At 33.9% G+C, this 24,862-nt stretch overlaps 2 protein-coding genes across 3 annotated transcripts; both read left to right on the top strand.

Moving 5' to 3' along the window:
* The first annotated feature begins 7,751 nt into the window (after positions 1–7,751).
* LOC147941712 (uncharacterized) lies at positions 7,752–14,755 on the top strand. 2 transcript variants are annotated; one of them, XM_087456353.1, is made up of 11 exons: positions 7,929–8,190; positions 8,489–8,548; positions 11,653–12,151; positions 12,240–12,443; positions 12,513–12,602; positions 12,685–12,792; positions 12,873–13,124; positions 13,205–13,243; positions 13,332–13,631; positions 13,728–14,246; positions 14,324–14,755. In XM_087456353.1, the coding sequence occupies exons 3-11, from the start codon at positions 11,663–11,665 to the stop codon at positions 14,597–14,599; spliced, it is 2,277 nt and encodes a 758-aa protein (XP_087312479.1). In that variant the 5' UTR covers positions 7,929–8,190; positions 8,489–8,548; positions 11,653–11,662; the 3' UTR covers positions 14,600–14,755. The 2 variants fall into 2 exon arrangements, with proteins under 2 accessions (XP_087312480.1, XP_087312479.1); XM_087456354.1 differs by lacking the exon at positions 8,489–8,548 and having other exon boundaries at positions 7,752–8,190.
* Positions 8,489–11,383, top strand: LOC147941713 (uncharacterized). The gene is made up of 2 exons (XM_087458614.1): positions 8,489–8,837; positions 8,935–11,383. Exons 1-2 carry the CDS (start codon positions 8,806–8,808, stop codon positions 11,381–11,383), a joined length of 2,481 nt encoding a protein of 826 aa, XP_087314740.1. The 5' UTR covers positions 8,489–8,805.
* Positions 14,756–24,862: the final 10,107 nt, after the last annotated feature.

Here is a 24,862-nt window from a genome sequence, read left to right as displayed (position 1 = left end):
GATATGACTTTGGCCCTGAGAGGTGGACGTGAGGACCTAGGCCGTTACGGTCAGACATACAGGCATCAGAGTAAGTTTTACTCTTTTGTTGTGCTTCTTCAGTGTCCCAGTAATCCTCCATCTTTCTCCAGAGAGTATTTTCAATCCAGTTTGGTTGAACTCGACTAGTCCTCACAGTGCTAACCATTTCTTTGATCCGCTTTTGACTGATTTCCTCAAAACAAGCTTGAACAGTCCTGGTTATCAAAGGATCCCAGATGTGGGTTTTCTAGAATAAAAAAAGGAGCTATTGTGAGTGAAAAGAAGACATGTAAAGCTATGTACGAAGGCTTATTGTGAGTGAAAAGAAGACATGTAAAGCTATGTGACATAAATCCTTACCGCGAACTCAAGGAAGTATCTCTCTTGTTTGTCCCGCGGCACACATGTCCAGCTGTAGAAGGGACTTTCGAATTTGTTTAGAAAAATTTTAGTAATCTTCCGAACAAGTTTCGATCCTTTGTCAAGAGTAAACCTCATACACATGAACCAATAAAACAAGTAAGTAGGTTACTTAAAAGCTCCATACACATGAACCAAATAAACAATAAGCATACGCACAAGACAAAAAACACCATTGCAAAAGACACCATTGCAAAAAACACCATTGCAAAAGACACCGTTCATAAAACATTGACTCACCAAGACAAAAAACACCATTGCAGAAAACACAATTGCAAAAGAAACAATACGCATACGCACAAGTAAACCTCCATACACATGAACCACAAGAAATGAGATCAATACAAGAGGCATCAGTTAATGAGTCAAAATAAACAATACGCATACGCACATTCACAAAACATTGACTCACCAAGACAAAAAACACCATTGCAAAACATTGACCAACCAATTTCTCTTCTAACATTCACAAAACACCATTACAATACATGAGAAGAGGAAAATCATACCATTGGGTGTTTGATACACAGAGTTTTAAACCCTATTTTCCTACTGCAAGTGCACAGCAAAGAAGTAGTACTTAGGGGTCGAATCCCACGAAGACCAAATTTTACTCTATGGTTTTTTTGGTTCAATTTCAAGCTAAGACAATTCAAAGTTGGGGTTGTTTGGTAACAGTAACGCGATTAAAACGGTATAAAAAGACAATAAACAAAACACTAGATCAGGGGTGATTCTCGGGAATTTCAGAGATAGCAACTAAACAACTATTCAGGGCATAGATTAGGGCTGGGCAAAATAACCGATAACCAAATAACCGACCGAAACCGAACCGAAAAAAACCAAACCGAACCGAACCGAAATTCTTCAAATACCCGAATGGTTAGTAAAAATCTATATCCAAACTAACCGAAACCGAACCGAACCGAACCGACAATTAAATGGTTAACCGAAATATCCGAAAACCTAGAAGATATCAAATATTATATACTTAATATTATGCAAAACTATAAAATAAACTTAAAATATAAATTATTTCTAGATTCAAAACAATTAAATATTTTAAATAATCAATATATGTAAATGTTATTATTTTGAATTTACAAAGTTAAATACTATTTTGTAAAATTGAATCCATATTTTTCCCTTTTATGTATTTTTGTTATTGTATATTTGGTTAATTTTGGTTATATTCGGTTAGTTTTGGTTATATTTGGTTTATTTGGTTAATGTTAATATAATTTATGTTAGTTATGGTTATTTATTTAAATAACCAAACCGAAACCGAACCGAACCGAACCGAAATTTCAAAAATATCCAAATGGTTACTATATTACTATATCCAAAATAACCGAAACTGAATACAACCGAACCGAAACCGAATGGTTAACCGAATGCCCAGGCCTAGATTAAGTACCAGTCTAGAACTCAAACATAAATATAAACTGATCCACTGTCGTGGTATCAATAACTCTATCTGATCGATTCTGTGCGGAAACGCGGAGCACGTGCTCAGACATCCGGAGCACATGCTCGGCGGTCCATAAACCCTAAACTGTCGTTTGAGCCCAGAATCGCAGACAAGCATTAAAGAACAGGAATGATAAGTTCACAAATCACCTACACATCAACTTTCGCAGGTCTAGGATAATTTGCCCACTAATGTCTTTTCTAGCAACCTATTACACTTTTGATGAATAGATAAACCTAGAATCATAGATTGGGTGATCAAATCAACCTAAGCATTAAGTCTAACAATAGTGAAGACAATCGATTATATAAAGCCCTATTTGTGTTATGTTGCTAACCCATGAAACCCCTTTTGAAACCCCTAATCTAGCAAAGAAAACTACTCAGACATAGAGAAATGAATCATAGCAAAAGATGAGAAATTCAATGACATAAAAATAAAAAGGGTTCAGAGAATGCTTCAAGGTAGCCGCTCTTCTTCCTCTCACCAAAAACGTCGCTCAAAAACCAAAAAGAAAAAGTATATTTTCTCTCCTAAAAACCCTAGGTTAAATAGCATACAAGTAGAGAAAAATAAGGAAAGAATCCAAATTCAAATCTTCCTATTAAAAAGCGATCTCAGCCCTCTTTCTCTCACAAAGGATCGCCTAAAATAAGGGGAATTAGGCAGGGAATCGGCGCCTAGATGTTTGCCACGTGTCGTCATGAATCCGTAGAGTTGGGAGTATGTGCTCGGAAATCGGGAGCATGTGCTCCTGGGTCTAAAATCAGCTTTTCTGCTCCAATTCAACTCCTTTCTGCTCCGATTGCTCCTGCTGTTCCAATCCTTGCTTTTAGCTTCCTAGCCTCTTATTATAACCTGAAAAGGACTCAAACAACTACAAAACTATCAAATAAACGGGGTCAAAGTGAGTCAAAACCGTAACATATCAGTGTTCGGTATGGGTGTGGGAGAGAGGACCGTGGTGAACGTATCCCTGTTTGGCACCAGAAGCAGGGCATTTAGATCACGAGCCACGTCCTCCTGGAGTTTCGGCAACACCGCAGCAGTTTCTTCTTCGAAGTTGTTGCCTTGAGACGATTCATGCGATGGATGACTACGAGTCTGATGACTATGAGTCTGAGAGCGTTGAGCTGGAGAAGGCGGAGGGTCATCTTGAAGAGTTGTTGAGGCGGAGGATAGTCCCGGATCTGGGATTGCGTTGAATGTCGTGGCAAAATGGGGACTTCTTCTTCAGGTGTCTGCTGCGGAGGAGGAGCTTGGACTGCCGGCGTGAAGTCGTACTGACTGGGTAGATTGGTAGGCCGTAGTCGTTACCCTCCGGGAATCTGAGAAACATTACGAACAAGTTTTCTCTTTCTTCCTCGATTAAGCATCGTGTGACTGAGGAGAGACTGAGAAGAGACTACGAACATATTGAAGATTGAGAAGAGAGACTGAAAAGAGAGACTGAGAAGAGAGAATGAGAGGAGATGAAGGCGGCTTTAGGGTTTCGTCGAAGAGATAAAAAGAAGATAAGTTGTCTCAGTTTCAGTAGTAGGAAGAATATGGGTTTCGTAACGGATTTGGGCCTAGCCCAATTTTTTTTATGTTGTTAATTTTATAAAATGTTGTTGTTAATTCAAAAAAAAAATATATTTTTTTTACATAAAAACATATATCCATCCATATAAACATAAAAATATAGAAACATAAAAACATAATTCATTCTTCACATTTTATTTTACATAAGAAGAACAAATTTAAAAGGAAAAAAATGATTAAAAACGTTTACCAAAAGAATTTGTGGCAAACTCACAATTTTAAAAACTTTATTTAGCAACTGCCGAAATAATTATTTTCACACAATATTAAATTTTAATATTTTCAGACAATATTAAATTTTTACACAATATTTTAAGATTTTAAGCAAGTTTTGTCTCTCTCTTTGTTTTGCTTATACTATATTGGGTCTCAGTTTCAATGTCATTTCGATTTAAATTTGTAAATTTCACAATTTGTAATATTGATGTTGTATAAGTTGGCACATGGACTACAGTTTTCAAGGTTTTCTTGGAAACATTTTCGAGAGAATAACGCTTCAACGGAGCAAATCGTGAATACTAAATTGTTGGATCGTACTAACTCAAGGTAGCATGTCATTTAATTTTCCTTTGGTTTTCACTAATAGATTATCACTTAGTTGATCAAGTGGTAGAAAAATTTGCTGTTTGAGGTTTTAAAGTACAACAGAAAAGAAAAACAAGCCAAAAGAGTCACCTATTAGTCGCTAATTTAGCGACTATTTCTCTCTGTTGTTGGTGTAGTTGCCAAATGAGCGACTAAATCACGACAGTAATTTTCAAGCAATAACTTAGCCATAAAATAGTCGTCAATTTACGACTACAGTTACGACTATGATCTTTGTCGTAATTTAACAACGACATAGCGACTAATCTCTATCAGTTGCAGTGAAGTCATCATGTAGTCGCAATTCAATCGGCAAATTTAGCGACTATATATATAGTCGCTCAGTGTAGTCGTTATTCAACTGTTTTCTGCAAAATCAAAGCTTCAGAGAATCTTATATAGTTTTCACATTCGTCAAACAAAAGTAACAAACACATTAATTTTTTTACAACTATATTACTTTTATTTATGGACTTAAAGGCGTGTGGCTCTTTATATAATTGACGAAACTAAGTATCTCAACATATTATTTGAAGTAGAAGTTTTCACATACATTGAAAATTCACCACGTTTCAAACTTTGTAACTTTTTTTTGTTAAAAACACACACAACAACGACACTACTACGTACCAGATATGCTGTATATTTTCGTCTAAAAGTTACGTACAGTCTTATTGACCTTGTGTTGTAGATATATAGAACTAGTGTAATCGTAGATTACACCAACTTTTCGCTAAGAAATCTTGAAAATGTAAAAATTCTACCTCCAATCAAAGTCATCGTAGATTAGTTCAACTAAGGCCAGAATCAAATTAAAGATATCAGCAACCATAGATGTGTAAATGGTACGTCTCGTCTCTTCATTTATTTCAAAGGGTCAAAAATACATTTGCATATTTGTGGAGAGTATCGTCAAACTTGTGGCTGCACACGGTAATCATTTTTAGGCAGACATATATTGCGAATATCTCGAATCAAATCCTTTTGGCTCCGTATCTTCAATGTCCCAATCAAATTTATTTCTTTCATCTTTCCCTTAGATTAATCATTTCACGTCTACCATAGTCAATAGTATTATCATTACGAGTTATAAGTTACGTACAGGTAATGTTTACGTACAAAAGAACGCAATTATAACTTGTATATAGTTAATCTTAAAATGTTGAAAAGATAAGAAAGTAGTCTTAACTTACTGTCCGACCTCGAATTGTAAAAAGGTTCATGTTTGCGTTAGTAGATGTCAACGGTTTAATTAATTTATTATGAAATTTTTAATATTCGAATAAAAAATGAATTATCTAAAATTAACAAAAAAAACCTAACTCAAGTAAAACATTTTTTTTGGTAGAAGAGGGGGAATCAAGGTCTCCTCATTTATTAGAAAAAGAAAAGAAAAAACAAACTACACTCTACCTGTCTGTGCACGAGTGCAACCAACAACATCCTCAAACAGTAGACCTTGAACATCAACAGAACTAACATCAAGAGAATGAAAACCTAAAGGAAGAGAAAACGCATAGTTCGCTAATCCGTCTGCAAGACAATTAGCCTTTCTATCAGGGACGGATCTAGTAAGGTTGTATTGGGGTCAGCTGACCCCACTTAGTTTTTTTTGTTTGTGTATTATTAGTTATAAATTCTAATGTGACCCCTCTAAATTTTGTAATTTGACTCCTACAAATTTTATATTTTGATTTTGACCTCTATAAATTTTATATTTTTACCACATTTTAGACTAAATTTCTATTTTGAGCCTCCAAAAATTGCATTTTTACTCTTATTTTTCTTAAAAAAAACATTTTAACCCTCTAAAATGTTACATTTTTATTACTTTAAGAAAAAAAAAATTATTGGACCCCTCTAAAAAAAATTTCTGGCTCCACCACTGCTCCCTATACACATGACGAATACGGACTAACCAGTTCTTCAAAATCAAGCCATAGCACAATCGTATTAGGAAAGACAGAGGATGATTATCATTAATCCCGGAAGTTAGAAACCCAACCACGATCTTAGAATCCACCTCAAGTAAAACATTTTTAATAGCGTTGTTTCTATTTTTATTAGAGCATGTATTATGCAATTTTCAATTAAAAAGGTGCAAACGAGGAAACTAGCACAAAAGTAGACTACAAGACATCTCAAATACCAAAATTTGTATTTAGGGTCAATTCTAAACTTTTAGCTAGGAAGGTTTCATACAACTAGCAAGTTTAAGTAGCACAGCAAAAATGTGATATTTTGATAATTCATTAACTATTAAAATCTTGTTATAAAGTGATATCTAAAATACGATTCATTCGATATGAATATCTTAAAGAATCATGCGGGGATGCTTAGGGCATCTCCAACAAAACTCCTCATTTTGAAGGGAGCAAATAATTAAAATGAAGATTTTGAGGGTGGTTTGCTCCAGCAATAACCCCTCAGAAAAATCTTTAAAAACTAATTAATTTGCAATATAGTTTTTAATGTTTCCAAAATTCACTAATAATAATAGAAACTCATAAATAAATTATAACATATATTCTCTATATTATACAACATAAAATATTCTTTATTTTATTATACAACACACATTATTACATAATAAAAGTTACATGATAATATAAATTACATACATAATGATTAAAACATTCATATAAATATATATATAAAACACAATAAAAAATTATATCAAACTATATTAAACAATACACTACCTTGTATGATAAAACAAGATAATATGTAATTTTCAAAAAACATAAAAGAAAATTACATGTAAAAGAATAAAATTACTCAATATAACTATTTTCATAGTGCTCCCATATATGATAAATTATTGCATTATTGTTGTAAAACATATTTTTTAAATGGTATATCTTTTATATATCAATAATTTTAATTTAGTGTGTTTGAATTTATGAATTTATATAGGTATATTTATAACAATTGAATTTGATAAAATTATTTGTAAGATATATATATATATATATATACATATATATATATATATATTACAAGGACTAAAATGAAATTTGTAAAAATATTTGAGGGTCTCAATAGTGCACTCTCAAATTTGAAGGCTCACTACCTTAAAATTTAAAGGTTTAAAGGTTTGTTGGAATTCAAAAACCCTTCAAATTTGAAGGTTTGAGGGTTTGTTGGAGATGCTCTTAGTGATGATCAAACATTTTATCACCAAAAACTGTTTTACTCGTGTTTAGTTTGGATCAAACTTGAGGTGTATAATGTTTTACACATAAACGTGCCATGAATCCGAAATTTGAACTGTGGTAACCGAGTCCTAAAACGCCTGCATTTCTAATTAATCATCAAAGCATCGTAGATGATTTATTAATTATATGATATATGATACAGAATCTAATTAAAATTATAAAATGTCTTTTGGAATTAAAAGACAATAACAAACTAGAAGTTGAGCTGTAAATGAACATGAATAAAGAGAAAAAAGTGTTGGGAACTCATCTCACTAAGTTGCTCTGTCGCTCTCACTTTTTTTGAAGTCTTAACGAATCTCTTTTACTTCTCAAACATCTCCACTTCTCTCTTTCACGTGACACTAATTATCCACCCATATATTACTTTCACTTAAATAAATTTTTAAATTTTTATTTTTATCTGCGTATCTATTATGTATACGTATCTTTTGATGTCTTCATTTTTGATATACACTACAACAAATATGTACATTGATAGCAGACGGATATAGCTCATTTTCCGTCACTGCTATGAAAGATGAGATTTTTTTTCGCTTACTTTTTAATAGCATCTTATTAACGCTATGATAGGAAAATTATGTAGCGGGAAACAAAAGTGACTTTTGTCCGCCAATACTTAGTGAAATTATTCACTTAATCGCCAAATAAAAAAAAAACCCAAAAACTCGACACACTCTCTCTCTCTCTCTCGTTACAACCTAAGCTCAACCTAAGAAGATTTCTTCTTCTAAATTCTCTGTGTGTGCTCAAATTCTTCTAAATTTCTTATCAATTCTTCAGTTTTATCGCCGTTTGTGAAAAGCCCCAATTTCGCCGTTTGTGAAAAGCCCCAATTTCGCCCTAAATCTCCATATCCATCGCAATTGATAGCTCGAATCCATTTTTGAGGCATGTCTTTCTTCTTCCTCCTAATTTCGTTATTTGTTTCGATTATTTGTGATTTCAAACAGCTTTTGATTTCGATAAGGGTCAGATTTAGTTATCTGTTTTGTTAGGGTTCGATTTATCTAGATTTATTTCGTTATCTGTTTTTTAGGGTTCGATTATTTACAGATTTTGAGAATGTGGAGTTTCGAATCCATCTGTTTTGTTAGGGTTCGATTATTTACAGATTTGACTCAAAAATAGCTTTTGGATTTGAGTATTTGCGCCTTCATAAACTGAACGATTTTTTTTTTTTCCCAAGTGTTGGTGATTGAAATGTTGGGGAACTGAAGCTTCTCATTTCTCTGTACTCACACAACAGGTTAGTATCACTCAACCAATAGTTAAACATTATTATTACACACGAATATTGGTGATTGCTATGTTTTGTCCTTTGAGTCTGATTCGTATAAATAGTGATTAGATTAGTGAGATTTTACACAGTTAGATATTGGTTTAAGAGCATCTGTATGTGTCTGAAGTAGTGCAGTATTGTCTGAATTGTTGCTTAATGTGAGCTTTGTATAATATGTATCTCTATTTTATCTATAAAGGTTAAAATTTATATTATAACATATAATGTTGGACAAGGCATGGGTGCATCTATGCAGGTAAGGAATTATATTTCATAATTAGGTTTTATTTTGGGTTTGGATACTTTAAGATGTTCTTTTAGTTATGATTTTTTTCTTTAATTATCCATTGAAGAGCTGATCCTGGTTATAAAAGTGGAGCTTGGAAATTTGTAAGGGATGTGTCTGCGGCTTTAGGTGACATAGAAATGATAATATGTCCTTGTAAAGACTGTCGTAATGTAGTACGACAGTTAAACAGTGTTGTGGTTGAGCATCTTGTAATAAGAGGGATGGATGAGGCATACAAGGTGCATAGTGATTGGTATCATCATGGAGATGTGAAGTCAGTAGATGAATTTCAAAGTAAACCAACTCAGTGGAATGAGGAAGTTTTTGAGTTATATAAAGCTGCTGAATTTTTTGATCAAGAGTTGGCTTTTAGAGGTGACTTAGCTGACCAACCTGTGGGCGACTTAAGTGAGATTGCAGAGGGTGAGGACCAACAAGAGGATGAGTTCCTTGCAAAGATCCGGGATGCTGAAACCCCACTATACCCTAGCTGTTCAAACCACAGCAAGTTATCGGCTATTGTGACTTTGTTTAGGATTAAGACACATAATGGCTGGTCGGATAAGAGCTTCAATGAACTGCTTCAGACATTGCCAAGCATGTTGCCAGATGGTAATGTCTTTCACACATCATTGTATGATGTCAAGAAATTTTTAAAGAGCTTTCATATGGGATATGAAAAGATCGACGCATGTGTTAATGATTGCTGCCTCTTCAGAAAGAAGTTAAAGAAGCTTGATAAATGTCCCAAATGTAATGCTTCACGGTGGAAGACTAATAAGCGGACTAATGAGGTAAAGAAAGGTGTCCCACAGAAAGTATTAAGATATTTTCCAATTATACCAAGGCTGAAGAGAATGTTCAGATCAGAGGACATGGCTAAGGACTTACGGTGGCATTACACTAACAAGAGCACTGATGGAAAACTTCGACATCCAGTAGATTCTGTTACATGGGCTCAGATGAATGAGAAGTATCCTTCATTTGCAGCTGAAGAAAGGAACATACGGCTTGGGCTGTCCACAGATGGATTTAATCCATTCAACATGAAGAATAGTAATTATAGTAGCTGGCCTGTGCTATTGGTAAACTACAATTTGCCTCCTCACCTTTGTATGAAGAAGGAGAATATAATGTTGACATTATTGATTCCTGGTCCACAACAACCAGGTAATAATATTGATGTCTACCTAGAACCTCTTATTGAGGATTTGAATCATCTGTGGAAGAATGGAGAGCTAACGTATGATGCTTTTAGTAAAAGTACATTTACTCTAAAGGCAATGCTTCTCTGGACCATTAGTGATTTTCCTGCGTATGGAAATCTTGCTGGTTGTAAAGTAAAAGGTAAAATGGGATGTCCTATGTGTGGGAAAAATACTGATAGTATGTGGTTGAAGTTTAGCAGGAAACATGTCTACATGTGTCATAGAAAAGGTTTGGCTCCAACACACAGATATAGGGAAAAGAAGACTTGGTTTGATGGAAAAGTTGAGCATAGGAGAAAGTCAAGAATTTTAACTGGTCATGAAGTTCATCAGAATCTGAAAAACTTCCAAAATGATTTCGGAAATGTGAAAAAGGCTGGGATGAAGAGAAAGAGAACTGTCTATAAAGAACCAGTGTTTGACAGTGATGATGATGAAAGTGAATCCGATGAAGATGAGGAAGTAGAAGTAGATGAAGATGAGTTATCAAGGTGGAAGAAAAGATCCATTTTATTTACTCTGCCTTATTGGGAGGATCTACCAGTACGGCATAATTTGGATGTAATGCACATAGAAAAGAATGTGACTCACAGCATTGTATCCACATTGTTGCATTGTGGAAAATCTAAGGATGGTCTTAATGCTCGTAAGGATCTTCAACATCTTGGTCTAAGAAAAGAGTTGCATCCTACCACAAAAGGAAAGAGAACATATCTTCCAGCAGCACCTTGGTCTTTGTCCAAGAATGAGAAGAAGATTTTTTGCAAACGACTATTTCATTTTAAAGGTCCAGATGGATACTGTTCTAATATTTCAAGAGGAGTTTCAGTAGAAGAGTGTAAGGTAGGAGGTCTGAAATCACATGATTATCATGTCTTGATGCAACAGCTTCTCCCGGTTGCACTTAGAGGATTGTTACCAAAAGGTCCTAGAACAGCAATACTACGGCTATGCGCATTCTTCAATCATTTGTGTCAGAGAGTTATTGATATTGAGGTTATTACAGTATTGGAAGCTGAAATTGTAGAAACGCTTTGTATGTTTGAAAGGTTTTTCCCTCCAACCTTCTTTGATATCATGGTACACTTGACTGTTCATCTAGGAAGAGAAGCTAGACTAGGAGGACCTGTGCATTTTAGGTGGATGTACCCATTTGAGAGGTATATGAAAGTTCTAAAAGATTTTGTAAGAAATCCTGCAAGACCAGAGGGTTGTATAGCAGAGTCATATCTTGCAGAAGAAAGCATGCTGTTTTGTAATGAGTTTCTGAAAAAGACAACCAATGTAGAAGAAATGCAGATATAATTGGTCCATTGCCAGTAGATGTTGACATGGATACTGAAATGGATGAAGCTGAATATGCTAGATCTGATTGTGAAGGCATATATGTGCAAGAGTAGATTCTTGATTCATTTATATATATATATATATATATATATATATATATATATATATATATGTTTTTGTTTATGGTTGATGTTTGTTGAATGTTGTAGATTTTATGATGTATTCTATTATATAAGTTCTACGTGATTAAGTTTCTGTTCTAAGTGATTAATTTTCTGTTTACGCAGGTGAATTAAAATGGGTGGAACTAAAAAGAAGGTTGGAGGGAAGAAGGGTGGAGGAAAAAGAAAGAGAAAGTCTAAGGATGATGACGAACCTGAGTTTATTTGTACTGTGGAGGCCCAACCTGTAGCAACAGAACAGCATGTGGAGGCCCAACCTGTAGCAACAGAACAGCATGTGGAGGAAGAGGAGCATCATTCCGAAGAACCACAAACTCAACAGCAACCAGAAGAACCAGTAGGAGAGTTTGTGTTGTCTGAAGAACATGAGCAGCCTGCTACGCGTAAAAGAAAACGAGGACCAACAAAGATGAAAAACCTAGCCAAGGATCCATCTGTTAGAGTGAAAGTTGATTACAATGTACTTGGAGTAGCGGTTGGTCCAGGGTCAGTCAAGTTGGCATCATATGTAGGGACATTGATGCGAGAACACATCCCTATCAACATACCTAACTGGAAGAAAGTGAGTCCAGATCTTAAAACACTTCTCTGGAGATCTGTTCAGGTAACAAGAATTTTTTTTTGTTTTTAAAAAGTCTCTCAATTGAACATGTTTACTTTTATAGTTATGGTGTGAGTGTAAGTGAATGCAGGCAAGGTTTGAGCTTGATGAAGATTGGCAAAGGATATCTGTGATTCACCAGATGGGACATTTGTGGCGATCACACAAGTCTGTCACGGTGAAGGCTATAAATTTGGCTGCAAATAACCAAGAGAGGATGAATTTGAGACCACCAAATATTGGTCCTGTTGATTGGCAAAAATTTGTCAAACTCAAAACTAGTGCTGCATTTAAGGTAATTACTTGTGATTATAATTGTTTAGTAGTTGATTGGTGATTAGTAATTAACATGTTTCATTATTAGGCCGTGAGTGAGAAATATAAAGCAAAAAGAAAGAATCAGATACCTCACACCACTAGTCGTAAAGGGATCAGCAGACTAACAGAAGAAATGGCAAGCATATATACTACAACTATGTTGTTTATTATTATACATAGTGCTTGTACTGTTACTGAAATTTTGTTTTCTGGAACAGAAAGCTGAAAGTGAAGATCCTTCCAGCGTGACAAGACTAGATGTTTGGATCAAGTCTCGCACCAAAAAGGATGGTACACCAGTAGATACGAATGCAGCTGATTTGATTGTAAGTCTGAATAGAGTTGTACACCAGTAAATAGTGTGTTATCGACTAGTAAAACCTGAAACTGTCTTTATGTTTTTCAGCAAAAAGCAGCTGAAATTGGTGGAAGTGATGCTCCAGCATTTTTAACAAATCCAGATGAAGATCACCTCGCCAAGCTTTTAGGACCTGACAATTCTGGTAGGCTGAGGGCAATGGGTAGAGGCATGAGTAAGACCAAATTAGCTTGTTTACAAATGCAGAGCAAGTGTATGGCTGAAATGGAAGAGCGGCAAGTAAAATTAGTAAAACAGGTCAATGCCTTGGAAAGTGAACTTGGCAGAATCAAGAATCAGGTTAGATACTTAAGAGTTCTCTACTATTCATCAGCCAGTTAGAGTAATATAAATTGATGTTATTTTTGTTTATGTTACAGAGACCAGAAGCTGAAATGGATGAAAACTCAGCTGCAAGAGTAACATATTCTTACTTCTTTTCATATCAGCTAAGTGATTCTTCTTAGTGTCGTTTATGATTCTTAGTTGCTCATGAAATTGTTGCAGAGTGTAAACAAAAGAGCACATCCTAAGTGTGTGTTTGTTGATTGGTCTGACATTGATGAAAATGTTGGTGAGGGTCGGATTCTTTCTTCTGATCCGGATGACATAGTGAATGACTGTCGTCTTGGCCCTTATGATCTCAAAGTGTTAGTTGAAGCTGCATATAAACCAGATGCATTTCTATGGAGACCTGCACAAAAGATCTTTCATATGAAAGAAGCTGTTGGACATATAATCGCATGGCCAACTGATAAGTGTAGACTGGTAGACAACAACATCCAAATGGAAGACATTGCCCCTATGGTATTTATAATTTCTAGCAATGTGTTAGCAATGTATTACCCCTGTCTATAATGCTAATTAATTATATTGGATTTGTTTACTGATTGTGTTTAACAGGGTATACAAGGAAACAAATGTAAACTATTGGATTTGTCTAAGGGTGACGTCATTGTTGCTGAGGGGCGTTGGGAGACACAAGAACCAAGTGCGTTGGTTAACGGAATTCCTCTTGGACCAAAAGCAGTTAAAGTATTTGTGGATTCAGTAAAGCAGCCTGATACATCACTATGGAGACCTACAGCTGAAATGTCATTTCTTGAGGACTGTTTGATGGCTTACGTATCTTGGCCCCTGAGTAAGGTTGATTTTGAAAATCCCTCAACTCCAACTGGTCAGAATGCTACATCACATGCTTCTTTGTCTGCATCAAAGGCCAAGTCTGCAGCCACAGCTTCTAAGTCTGCTACAGAGTCCAAAACTTCAGCAACAGCTTCAAAGGCTGCATCGCAGGCCAAATCTGCATCTATGTCTTCTAAGTCTGCATCTGGTTCTGAGTCTCCTGTTGATGATGCAACGGGTCCAATATCACCAATAAAGAATACTTTACCATCACAGTCTCCTCTCAGGAAGTCTCCAGTAAGTGTTTTCATATGTTATGAAGTTGTTTTTGTTAATTATATGATGACTGATGGTTTATATTGTAAACATGGCAGCGCATTAATAAAGTTATTTCCAAGGAGAATAAGAAGTGCAAGTTGATGGATTTAACTGAAAAGAATAGGGTTGTGGCTGAAGGACGATGGGGAACAAATGATCCAGAACATAAGGTTCACTTTACTCGCTTGGGTTCTAATGCAGTTAAAGTGTGGATAGATGTTGTGAAGGTGAAAAATGTAAAAGTTTGGAGGCCATCCGATGAAATAGAGATTATTGAAGATGCACTTAGCTCCTGCATTGCTTGGCCAGAGAACAAGGTCATTATGTCTTAAACTGATGGTTTTATTGTGTAATGTTAAGTACTTGAGATTGCTTGTTTATTTTGGATGTTCTTGAGACTTTGATGGTAAACTGATGTTCTTGAGACTTTTGTTATGTATTTTGGATCTGAGACGTTTATTAATCAGATTTTATGAGATTTTATAAAACAGGTTATGTGTGCTATAATCACATATCAGAAAATGCTATAAAAGTACAGGTAAACGTTATGATAAAAGAATATACCATAGCACAGTAAACAAGATAAAACAGCATTTCGCAACAGCTATATTAGATATGTATAACATAGCACGAAAAATTAAATATTGTATAAATTTTTGCAAAATTATAATCTTGATAATACAGCAGTTTATTAGAGCTATGCTATAAAACTATAACATAGCACGAAAAAACAAATGTTGTATAAATTTTTTCAAAATTATGATCTTGATAATATAGCAATTTCTTAAAGCTATGTTATATTTTTATAACATAGCATACGTAATAAGTGCTATTGTATATGGGGTACATATAATAACAGTGCCCTAAAACAGCGCTCATGAAAACGCTATCAAAGACCTATGATAGCGTTTTTCTCTGGTTAACAATGTGCATATTCGATATACGTGTGTAATTAATGCAGAGTCTGATCACACTGCGTCGTGAAATTAGAAATTTAAATAATTCATTTCATCTAGTGCACTGCTATTAACACAAATTTAAAGGATGTATGGTTTAGTCGTGGACAATTTTCTTCCACTGTATTTTTCTAATAAATTGTGTTTGCTAATAACACAAATTTTTTTTGTTGTTGGTAAAATTAAAGCATAAAATTAAGTTAGTCAGGTGTTTTACTCATTGGTCAGTTTATTCAATTATTTGGCGTAATTATGTTTTAATCAACAAAATCCTAATTAACCAGTTTCATGCATCCAACATTCATCATCAGAAAACGACGGATGATACTGATTTTGTTCACACGGTGATAAAAAGTATTATAAGATATCATTATATATTAGACCAAGACAGTATAATATGGATTGTAGAGCGATCACGTACATAAAAGAAAACACCATTACCCCAAAAATTTTCCCTTACGACACTAATAATTATAAGTCATTTACTTTATAGGAAACCTAACTTGAATATGTAATCTAAAAGAAAAATAATCAGCGAATAATATCTTGACCAAAATGATCAGATATATAAAGTAACTAAAATTAAATCATGTATGGGACACTTTTTGCATGGAGAAAGGTGGATATGTTTGGTTTATGTCCAAAAAAACTCGGAAGTGACAGTTTTGTGTAAGGTCCACTAATCAATTTAAACTCGCATTTACAACATACTGTCCATTCAATATTATAACGAATTATAATAAATATATGCACAAAATTTTCCTAACCACTTATATGGCTGAGAGACTGATTCGATAAAGATGGTTCCGAACTCCAAAAGGAACCCACGATGATGCCACGATAAAGTTACACATACTCGGTTTTAACTTTTAACCAAAGGAATAATTAACTAATTGCATAAAAGATTGACGAGGCAGAGTCTTTAGACTTTAGAGCAAAAGTGTTTAAAGTAATTGATGGTGTTCTTCGTTCATTTCCAAAAAAGATGTATTCTTCTTATAATATAGTTCCTTTAGTCGTCTCGTCTAACACGTAAGACTTGAGAATAAGACTGACATTCGTACCGTCGCCTTATGATTTGCTTAGAAATTTATAGAATTAATTTTAGAAAAAATGCAGGTTTAAAGTACGTATAGAAATTAAATTTACATTAAAAAGAAAATACTTTTATGATTTTTTAGGTCAAACGAAACTTTATATTAGAGAAGTGTGTCAAGTGTGGGTTTAACTTTAGATTGTGACCAAACATATTCAAGTGGAGTGTACAATTGGAGATGTTAAAATTTCTGTTCAATTAAAACGAATAATGAGAGATAGGAATAAGAAAAAAAAAAAAAAAAAAGAGACGTGGAAAAGATCATATGACCAATAATCGAAGTCTTTAGTTAGAAAGAGATGAACAATAATATTATATATTTTGTACTTCCAAGGATTATATTATAAATATATATATATATATATATATATATTATACAAAGTTTTAAGTTTGATGAATAATAAATAGGAAAGGGATGAAGGATTTTTTTTTGAAGGAAGTTAACGATGGGAATGTGAAAGAGAGAAGAGTGTTAGGTCGATGTCCACTGTTTTAAGTTATTAACGTATGATCTCTTTTGTTAGGTTATCTCCACCTGTTTGTACTCATTTTTCTTGCTTGAATACGACTTCTAGCTCCTTTATTTTCTATTTTATCAAGCGGTCTCACATATCTTTATCATCCAACTCTAGTTCACTAAAAAATTGTATGCATGCCTTTGCAAACATTTATTCTGTTTTATTTTTTTTGACAAACTTAAGTTTTCATTTAATCAAATCAAAGTAACTACAAGAGGAGATTCAAAGATCTTAAAGTTTAAAAGGTTAACAAGGTTACAAAGATGAGAAGACCCAAAAAACATAGAAGAGTAGATAAGATACATCGAGATATAATCCATGAGAGTTGTGAGCCAGTCACTAAGTAGCGGCATGGGACATGAGAGATCACGGTAGCTCGATTGAACATCCTCGAGAAAATCGATGGATGACCTGATAGTCATGGTCGGATGACCTTGTGACGTTAGAAATGGAGCCAAAGCCAAAAAGCTCACTAGAGTGAGGGATAGCAACATGAGCAGTGCATTGGCAAAGGATCGGTAGACCAAGGTTTGATGGTCAAGGCTAGTCTGCTTTATCATCCAAAGCGGAGGGACATGATCACACTGGAAGCGCCATTGATAACTTTGATAACAATCAGTACGTGTGATGCGAATGGTGCTGAAGAAAGCATGCTTGAAGTCGTCAGATGTAAGAGATAGGTTCCAGGGCATAAGACCATACTGATTCAAGCCTTTAACGACAGACCATATAAGCGAAACAAGAGCCAAAAGGTGCCAATGATTACAGTAAAATCGTAACAGTACAGGTGGGTTCTCTCTCACTTGGGGCCCTTGGCCAAGGAGATTAAGGACACCACACAAAGCATGTAGTCGGTTTGACATGGAGGGATAAGGTACATGCTTGATCTCTTTAGTTTCTAGCATCACAAAGAAAGTGAAGATGATAGTATAAGGGTGATACCTGAATGTGCCAGATGTGTTTGGGTTTAGAAAACCACGAGAGGAGTTAAACACAAAACATTCATCCACAAGAAGAGCAGACACTAGGGTTCTTACATAGTACTCAAAACACCAAAGCAGTCTAGTTAATTGTAGTCCCAGATGGAGTCTTCGGCCAACGAGATCAAACAAGATAGCTAGACAAAAGCTATGGACTGAGAGAGGGTTAGATATACTGGACCTGGGTTTTTGGGTGTTTGGCTTGACCGATTGGCTTGCATAAGAATTGGCAATGAAGCACACGGTGCAACTAAACACAAAAGGGAATGCGTGAAGCATGTGGGGAATAGAGGATAGGTTGAAGAGGCATTGGTAACCATCGTTCCATAGAGACGAGGTCATAATGCCAGGCCTCTTCAATCTTTGGCAAACAGAGGTAATGCTCTTAAGAAATTTGAATGGAAGGGTTTGCAAACAACTATTGTACCGGTATAGCGACATTGATTGACTATGCTCCAAATGCAGTCTTCAGACAATTGGAACTATAGGTCGACACAAATGCAAGCTACAAGAGGACAATGAAGAGTTCATAACAGACCTGAACAAATGAAGCACAACACTAGAGTCATGGGTTCTCGTCAAAGACTCGCACAACTCCACCGTCAAAACAGAGCTCCTGTCCAGCTGCGCCCAAGCAGAACACTTGGTGAGAGGATGTGAATCCAAGGAGCAGATAGATGTTGGTGTTGACATCGAAGGGAGCCGGTGAAAGAGGCAAGAAGCAAATCTAGCAGAGCGTTCTGAAATCTCGAATTCTACATCGAATGGTTGGGGCCTCGAGAGAAGCAAATCGCCGAGGGAACCCACCTGAAGAGACGGAAGGGGAGAAAAGTACTGAAGCTGGAGCATGGCCGGAATAGAGGTTTTGAGAGTTGGCGAACCTCCGGTGAATTCACTAACGGAACCGGAACAGAGCAAAAGCACGTTTAGAGAGCAGAGAATGACACAAGGAAGGAGGAACAAGTGCCCAGTGGCGCCGATCGGATTCGACGCCGCCAGGAAGAGAATTCTTGGAGAGCATGCCAGATAGCGAAGGCGGCTAGGCAAACATCTATTCTGTAAACCGCAGAATTCATGGGTTTTTAGCTCTTACGTTCTTTTACTTGTTAAATGTAATTTTCAATTTTAGACATAATTATAGCTGTAAACGCAAAACAAACAAAATTTACTTTTAAGTTTGTCATTTCCACCGGTTCCGTTAGTGAATTCACCGGAGGTTCGCCAACTCTCAATTTTAGACATAATTATAGCTGTAAACGCAAAACAAACAAAATTTACTTCTAGCTATCTTGTTTGATCTCGTTGGCCGAAGACTCCATCTGGGACTACAATTAACTAGACTGCTTTGGTGCTGTCAGTACTATGTAAGAACCCTGGTTTCTGCTCTTCTTGTGGATGAGTGTTTTGGGTTTAACTCCTCTCGTGGTTTTCTAAACCCAAACACATCTGGCACATTCAGGTGTCACCCTTATACCATCATCTTCACTTTGTTTGTGATGCTAGAAACTAAAGAGACCAAGCATGTACCTTATCCCTCCATGTCAAACCGACTACATGCTTTGTGTGGTGTCCTTAATCTCCTTGGCCAAGGGCCCCAAGTGAGAGAGAACCACATGTACTGTTACGGTTTTACTGTAATCATTGGCACCTTTTGGCTCTTGTTTCACTTATATGGTCTGTCGTTAAATGCTTGAATAAGTATGGTCTTATGCCTTGGAACATATCTCTTACATCTGACGACTTCAAGCATGCTTTCTTCAGAACCATTCGCATCACACGTACTGATTGTTATCAAAGTTATCAATGGCGCTTCCAGTGTGATCATGTCCCTCCGCTTTGGATGATAAAGCATACCAGCCTTGACCATCAAACCTTGGTCTACCGATCCTTTGCCAATGCACTGCTCATGTTGCTATCCCTCACTCTAGTGAGCTTTTTGGCTTTGGCTCCATTTCTAACGTCACAAGGTCATCCGACCATGACTATCATGTCATCCATCGATTTTCTCGAGGGTGTTTAATCGAGCTACCGTGATCTCTCATGTTCCATGCCGCTATCTAGTGACTGGCTCACAGCTCTCATGGATTCTATCTCGATGTATCTTATCTACTCTTCTATGCTTTTTGGGTTTTCCCATCTTTGTAACCTTGTTAACCTTTTAAACTTTGAGATCTTTGAATCTCCTCTTGTACTTGCTTTGATTTGATTAAATGAAAGCTTAAGTTTGTCAAAAAAAAAAAAAAAAATGTTTGTCATTTCCAAATATATTTTATTAAAACCTACTAAAATTATCTTTGAAAGAAGAACAAGATATATAATAAAACCAATCACCAAAAAAAAAAAGAAAATCAGCATCGATTCTTCTTGAGAAATTTTAAAGTTCTAGTTGTGAGTTTGAAAAAGAAAAAAGAAAACGACAAGAATTAACTGCATTTTGGTGATTTTAAAGTTATATATATAAAGCTGATCAACCTTACGAACAAGGCTGTAGTGTTTTACAAAAAAAACAAAAAAAAAATGTCAAGTGGTAATATATTAATAGACATAATGCTATATGAGCTTAAAGAGAGAATATTGTGTACAAAAGTGTTGGATTTGGTCCGATTCGAAGATTAATTTATACATAATCGATGAAAGACCAATAGCATTATTTCATGGAAATGCGTAATAATGTGGCGGTCTCCTCTTTTGAGGTAAGGATTTACATATTGTTGTTTTTTTAACTCTTTCATTCTCCATTACACAAAGATTCTCTATCGCTATAGTACATTACATATATACTAGTTGAACGCTTAAAGATAAAATTTGCAGTTAGAGGTAGATGTATAGGATCGTCAAAAAAAACGTTGGTATAGTACAGGATATGTATTTGTTCAAAAAAAAAAAAAAAAATAGTACAGGATCTGTATGGACATTCATGAACCACGATCTGTATTTAAGCATAGATGGGACATGCATGAACCAGGATCTGTATAGTAACATAATAACTCTGTTACAAGCCGAGTAGTGAACAAAAAAAATATATATATATATTTGTCCTTTTTCTCTGTATGCCACAGTTTTAAAAGTAACAAAATCAAGGGTAAGTATTTTTTTACTGCATATCCGGCCACATATATGAATATGACTGTAAAATCAGTACAATCTATATGGAACTATGGACCCTATATTATAAACATTATAAATTCTAGAATGGGGTTTTGTTCTCCTTCACGCAGACATACACACTGTGCCGTTGTCACTTCACATTTTTCATCTTGGAAGACATATCGAAGATATAGATATTGTATTATTAATTTAAAGTCATATCATTCTTGAATTATGTGTATCTGCTATGTTTTGGACTTTTTCTATTGATAAATATAGGTATAATTTTAATTGGACCGATTGTTTTTTAGTGTGATTTTCAAGTATACATAATCCCAAATTATATACTTATCTATTTTTCTTCAAACAAAAATGTATATATCAATCAATCAATGCAATGCATGGATTAATCTTTTAATGCAGATGTTTAATTATTCAATTACCACGATTTCCAATTTTTTTACCTTTCATTTCTTTTATGTCTGAAACAACCATATCATATTAGAGTGAATTTAGAAGTCTTATTTTTTTTATAATTGAAAAAAAAAATTATAATTTTAGTTTTAAAATGTTAGAGTTAGTTTCAAAACCTTTACATTTCAAACCAATTATATCTTTGTTATTGTTGGATATTTTGATTTAATTTTAATATTTTTGAGTTTGAAAAAGTTGATGTAAAACCTGTTAAAATCATGGTGTAATTCAACGATATTGTTGACATAAATTACATGTTGCAACTTTTTTCTTTCTTTTAAACACCAATATTTGCTGATCTCTTGTTTTATTCATCGACTCACTTATTTATAAATAAACATATACTATGAGACATGCTGGCCCCCACGCGCGTCTTCTCTCTTCTGGTTATATCGTTATCATTACATTTTCACAAATTTCAATATGGATATTGTTCACAAAAAGAAAAAGGAAAACAAAAACAAAAACAAAAGGTGTTGAAAGATGTGGTAATTGTAATATTATATATTACGAAGAAAGCATATAATTAGATTCCGGAGTGACAGAGTATAGTTTTCCTGCCATAAAAGTATCATATTTATAGTTTTCCTGCCATAAAAGTATCATTCAACAATTTTTTTTTTAAACTAATACAATTTATCTGTCTACAATTTAAATTTTTTTATTTTTTAGCTATAAATGCAAGAGAATCACTAATTAATTCCCCCATAGCATTTTTGAAGCTGTCAATCGGCAGATCTAAATTTTGTCCACAAATTCATCTCATTTACTCTTTATATAACACACTATTGCTCACTTTTACAACCAACACAAAATTTTGAACAAAAAAAAATACAACCAACAGAAACAAATATTTCAAATTCCTATCAATTCTATTTCTATTCATCTTCTCTCCACCAAAGATATTTTTTTAAATAAATAAACACATTTTTTATTTTTTTATTTTTCTATTTATTGTAACATCTATTTGTTTTTTTACAGAATTCAAAAAACAATTAAACCTTCTACTCTATCACCTGTTGTTTCCACATTTTTTTGTTGAAAGGTCTGTATTTTTATTTCATAAATATATGCTATATAATATGTTAGTAGTTCTATTTATGCTATATAATATTTGTTGTAACATCAAATATATTTTTTAGGACAAAATTCAAAAGACAAACAAAGATTCTACCTATCACCTCTTGTTTCCATATTCTTTTGTTGAAAGGTATGTATTTTGTATTTCATAAATAAATATATTTATGCTATATAATATGTTAGTAGTTCTATTTATGTTATATAATAGTTACTGTAAACTGTCTTATTTTTCAACCAATTATGTAATGAGAATGCTGGTTTTATATCTGTATATATGCATATATATATGGTGGTGCTTAAATATATATACATGTTTAAAAAAATTTATATACATAAATCTTCATTTACTCAGATTTAAAGATAGATAATTATTTTTATTATAGATTAAAATTTTTGCAATGAACTCAATAATTACTATTAGATAATCATTTAGAATATTGTAAATCTATTTTCTCAGAAACTTTTAAAGCTTATGAAATTTTTTAAGTACACACATATATATGTATATATATATATATATATATATATCTATAAGTCTCTTATACTGAATATATATGCATATGTCTCACATAATTTTGTAGATTCTTTATAAATCTCACTTAATTTGTAGATTATTTATAAGTCTCACTTAGTTTTGTAAAATATTGTTCTAAAAAAAATTTAATCATTTATTTTAATCATAAGTAAAATTTACTATAAGATTTATTGTTAGATATAATAGTTTATCTAAGTTAAGATAAATAAGTTAAGATTACTTTATCATATTTATTCATCATTGTTGGGTATATTTTCTCCTAAATAAATTTATCATTTTTTAAATAAATTTGCTGAATTGGATGTGTTTTTAAATACTTTATAGTTTAATATATGAATTACACTGTTTAATTTGCTTTTATCATTCAAGCATATAATTTGGACTACTCAATCAGCATGATCTGCACTTTTCTAGCATGATCTGCACGATCTGCACTTGTTCAGCATGAACTGCATGATCTGCATAATCTGCAACGCTTAAACTGTTTTTACCATTCAGAGCCTTAGTCTCATCTCATCATCATCAGTGTCCAAATGTGAATCTTTCGTCACTATATATACGATGTGCCAATATAAAATTTATTTATGAACATTAAGAACACCAAGACGTACGTAAGTGCCATGTTCAAGTGGCAATATGATCTAACTGTTTAAGTACTATTGGGTTTTAAAAATTGATTGGATTAATCAAAGTTTCCCGTCAATAAGTCCTTATTGGTATGTGTTATAGTTACAAAACTTTATTATTTTTTTTTTATTTTATTTTTTTTATTAACTCAAGGGTAATTCTAAGTTCACATAGGCCCAGACTAATCCCCTGGAGAAAGGGCAACCTATGGGTAGGCCCCCTTCCAGGTATTCAAATGGGTCGAAAACAAGGACCCATACCCATGTGGGTGTCCGAGAATTCGTAAGAAAATTCCTTTCAGCAGGGTTCGAACTCGGATTGTGTTTGCAACCAGAGCCCATCCTTACCATTAGGCCACGAAGACCCGAACACAAAACTTTATTATTGCGGACAAAAAACTATATAAAGATATCAACTTTATTACTGCGGACAAAAAACTATATAAAGATACTTCAAAAACATGTCAAATATACGGACCGACTGTCTGACACATTTTTCGAAATCTTTACTTTCTGCAAATATTTTTATAAATTTTTATCCTCTCGTTTAGATTACCAACCTAAAAATTATTGTCTAATTTAATGTTTGGTTGACATTATTTTCTAATTTAATGTTTGGTTAACAAACAAAAAAATTTTAAATTTTACATTGACAAAGAGCAAATTATGTAACAAATGCATGCATGCTTGTAAATTATTCTCGGATTTAATCAAATATAACGTCTAAATCACGCATTATAGAAGTGTAAATTTGATATATTGACAATTATAATATCTGGAGGAAAGAAAACACGAATCCGAAAAAGAAAAACAGAAAAATAAAAACATGAGAACAAGTTGACAATAATGAGATTTGAAATTGGTAAAACGTACCAATCTATATTATTGTGCAAAGGTATTAATGTTTGGATTGGCATCAAATAGATCCCAACTTGCTCTTCGTTGTTCTTAATAGAAATATATAGTACCAAATCGCGACCCACCAAACTAATTATCATCAAATCTTAGCTAGGCGTTAGAGTCCCCACTATTCAAAACACACATAAACGAAAATAAAACACATAAATTATTTCAATCTCGGTCATCCAAAGTGACTTCACCAGTTCACGTCTTAATATTTATTTTAGAACAACATAAATTTAATCGCTTACAAACTTTTGATTAATAGTAGTATATACAAAACTCGAGGAAAAGCAGCTTAAAATTTAGATTTTTATAAGTAATAACAACGTACGGAGTCTTG

Source organism: Camelina sativa, chromosome 7 (assembly GCF_030686135.1).
Source record: "Camelina sativa cultivar CO46 ecotype springtype chromosome 7, ASM3068613v1".
Taxonomy (NCBI): Eukaryota; Viridiplantae; Streptophyta; class Magnoliopsida; order Brassicales; family Brassicaceae; genus Camelina; species Camelina sativa.
Note: the sequence above shows the minus strand (reverse complement) of the source record. Positions and strands in the feature narration are given on the sequence as shown.

Bases quoted from the DNA above. Each gene is read 5' to 3' on its own strand.
- LOC147941713 (XM_087458614.1), top strand. From the start codon at position 8,806: ATGTTGGACAAGGCATGGGTGCATCTATGCAG. The intron at 8,838-8,934 runs GTAAGGAATTAT...TATCCATTGAAG, and splicing joins GCATGGGTGCATCTATGCAG to AGCTGATCCTGGTTATAAAA.
- LOC147941712 (XM_087456354.1), top strand. From the start codon at position 11,663: ATGGGTGGAACTAAAAAGAAGGTTGGAGGGAAGAAGGGTGGAGGAAAA. The intron at 12,444-12,512 runs GTAATTACTTGT...TTTCATTATTAG, and splicing joins AAACTAGTGCTGCATTTAAG to GCCGTGAGTGAGAAATATAA. The intron at 13,125-13,204 runs GTTAGATACTTA...TTTATGTTACAG, and splicing joins TTGGCAGAATCAAGAATCAG to AGACCAGAAGCTGAAATGGA.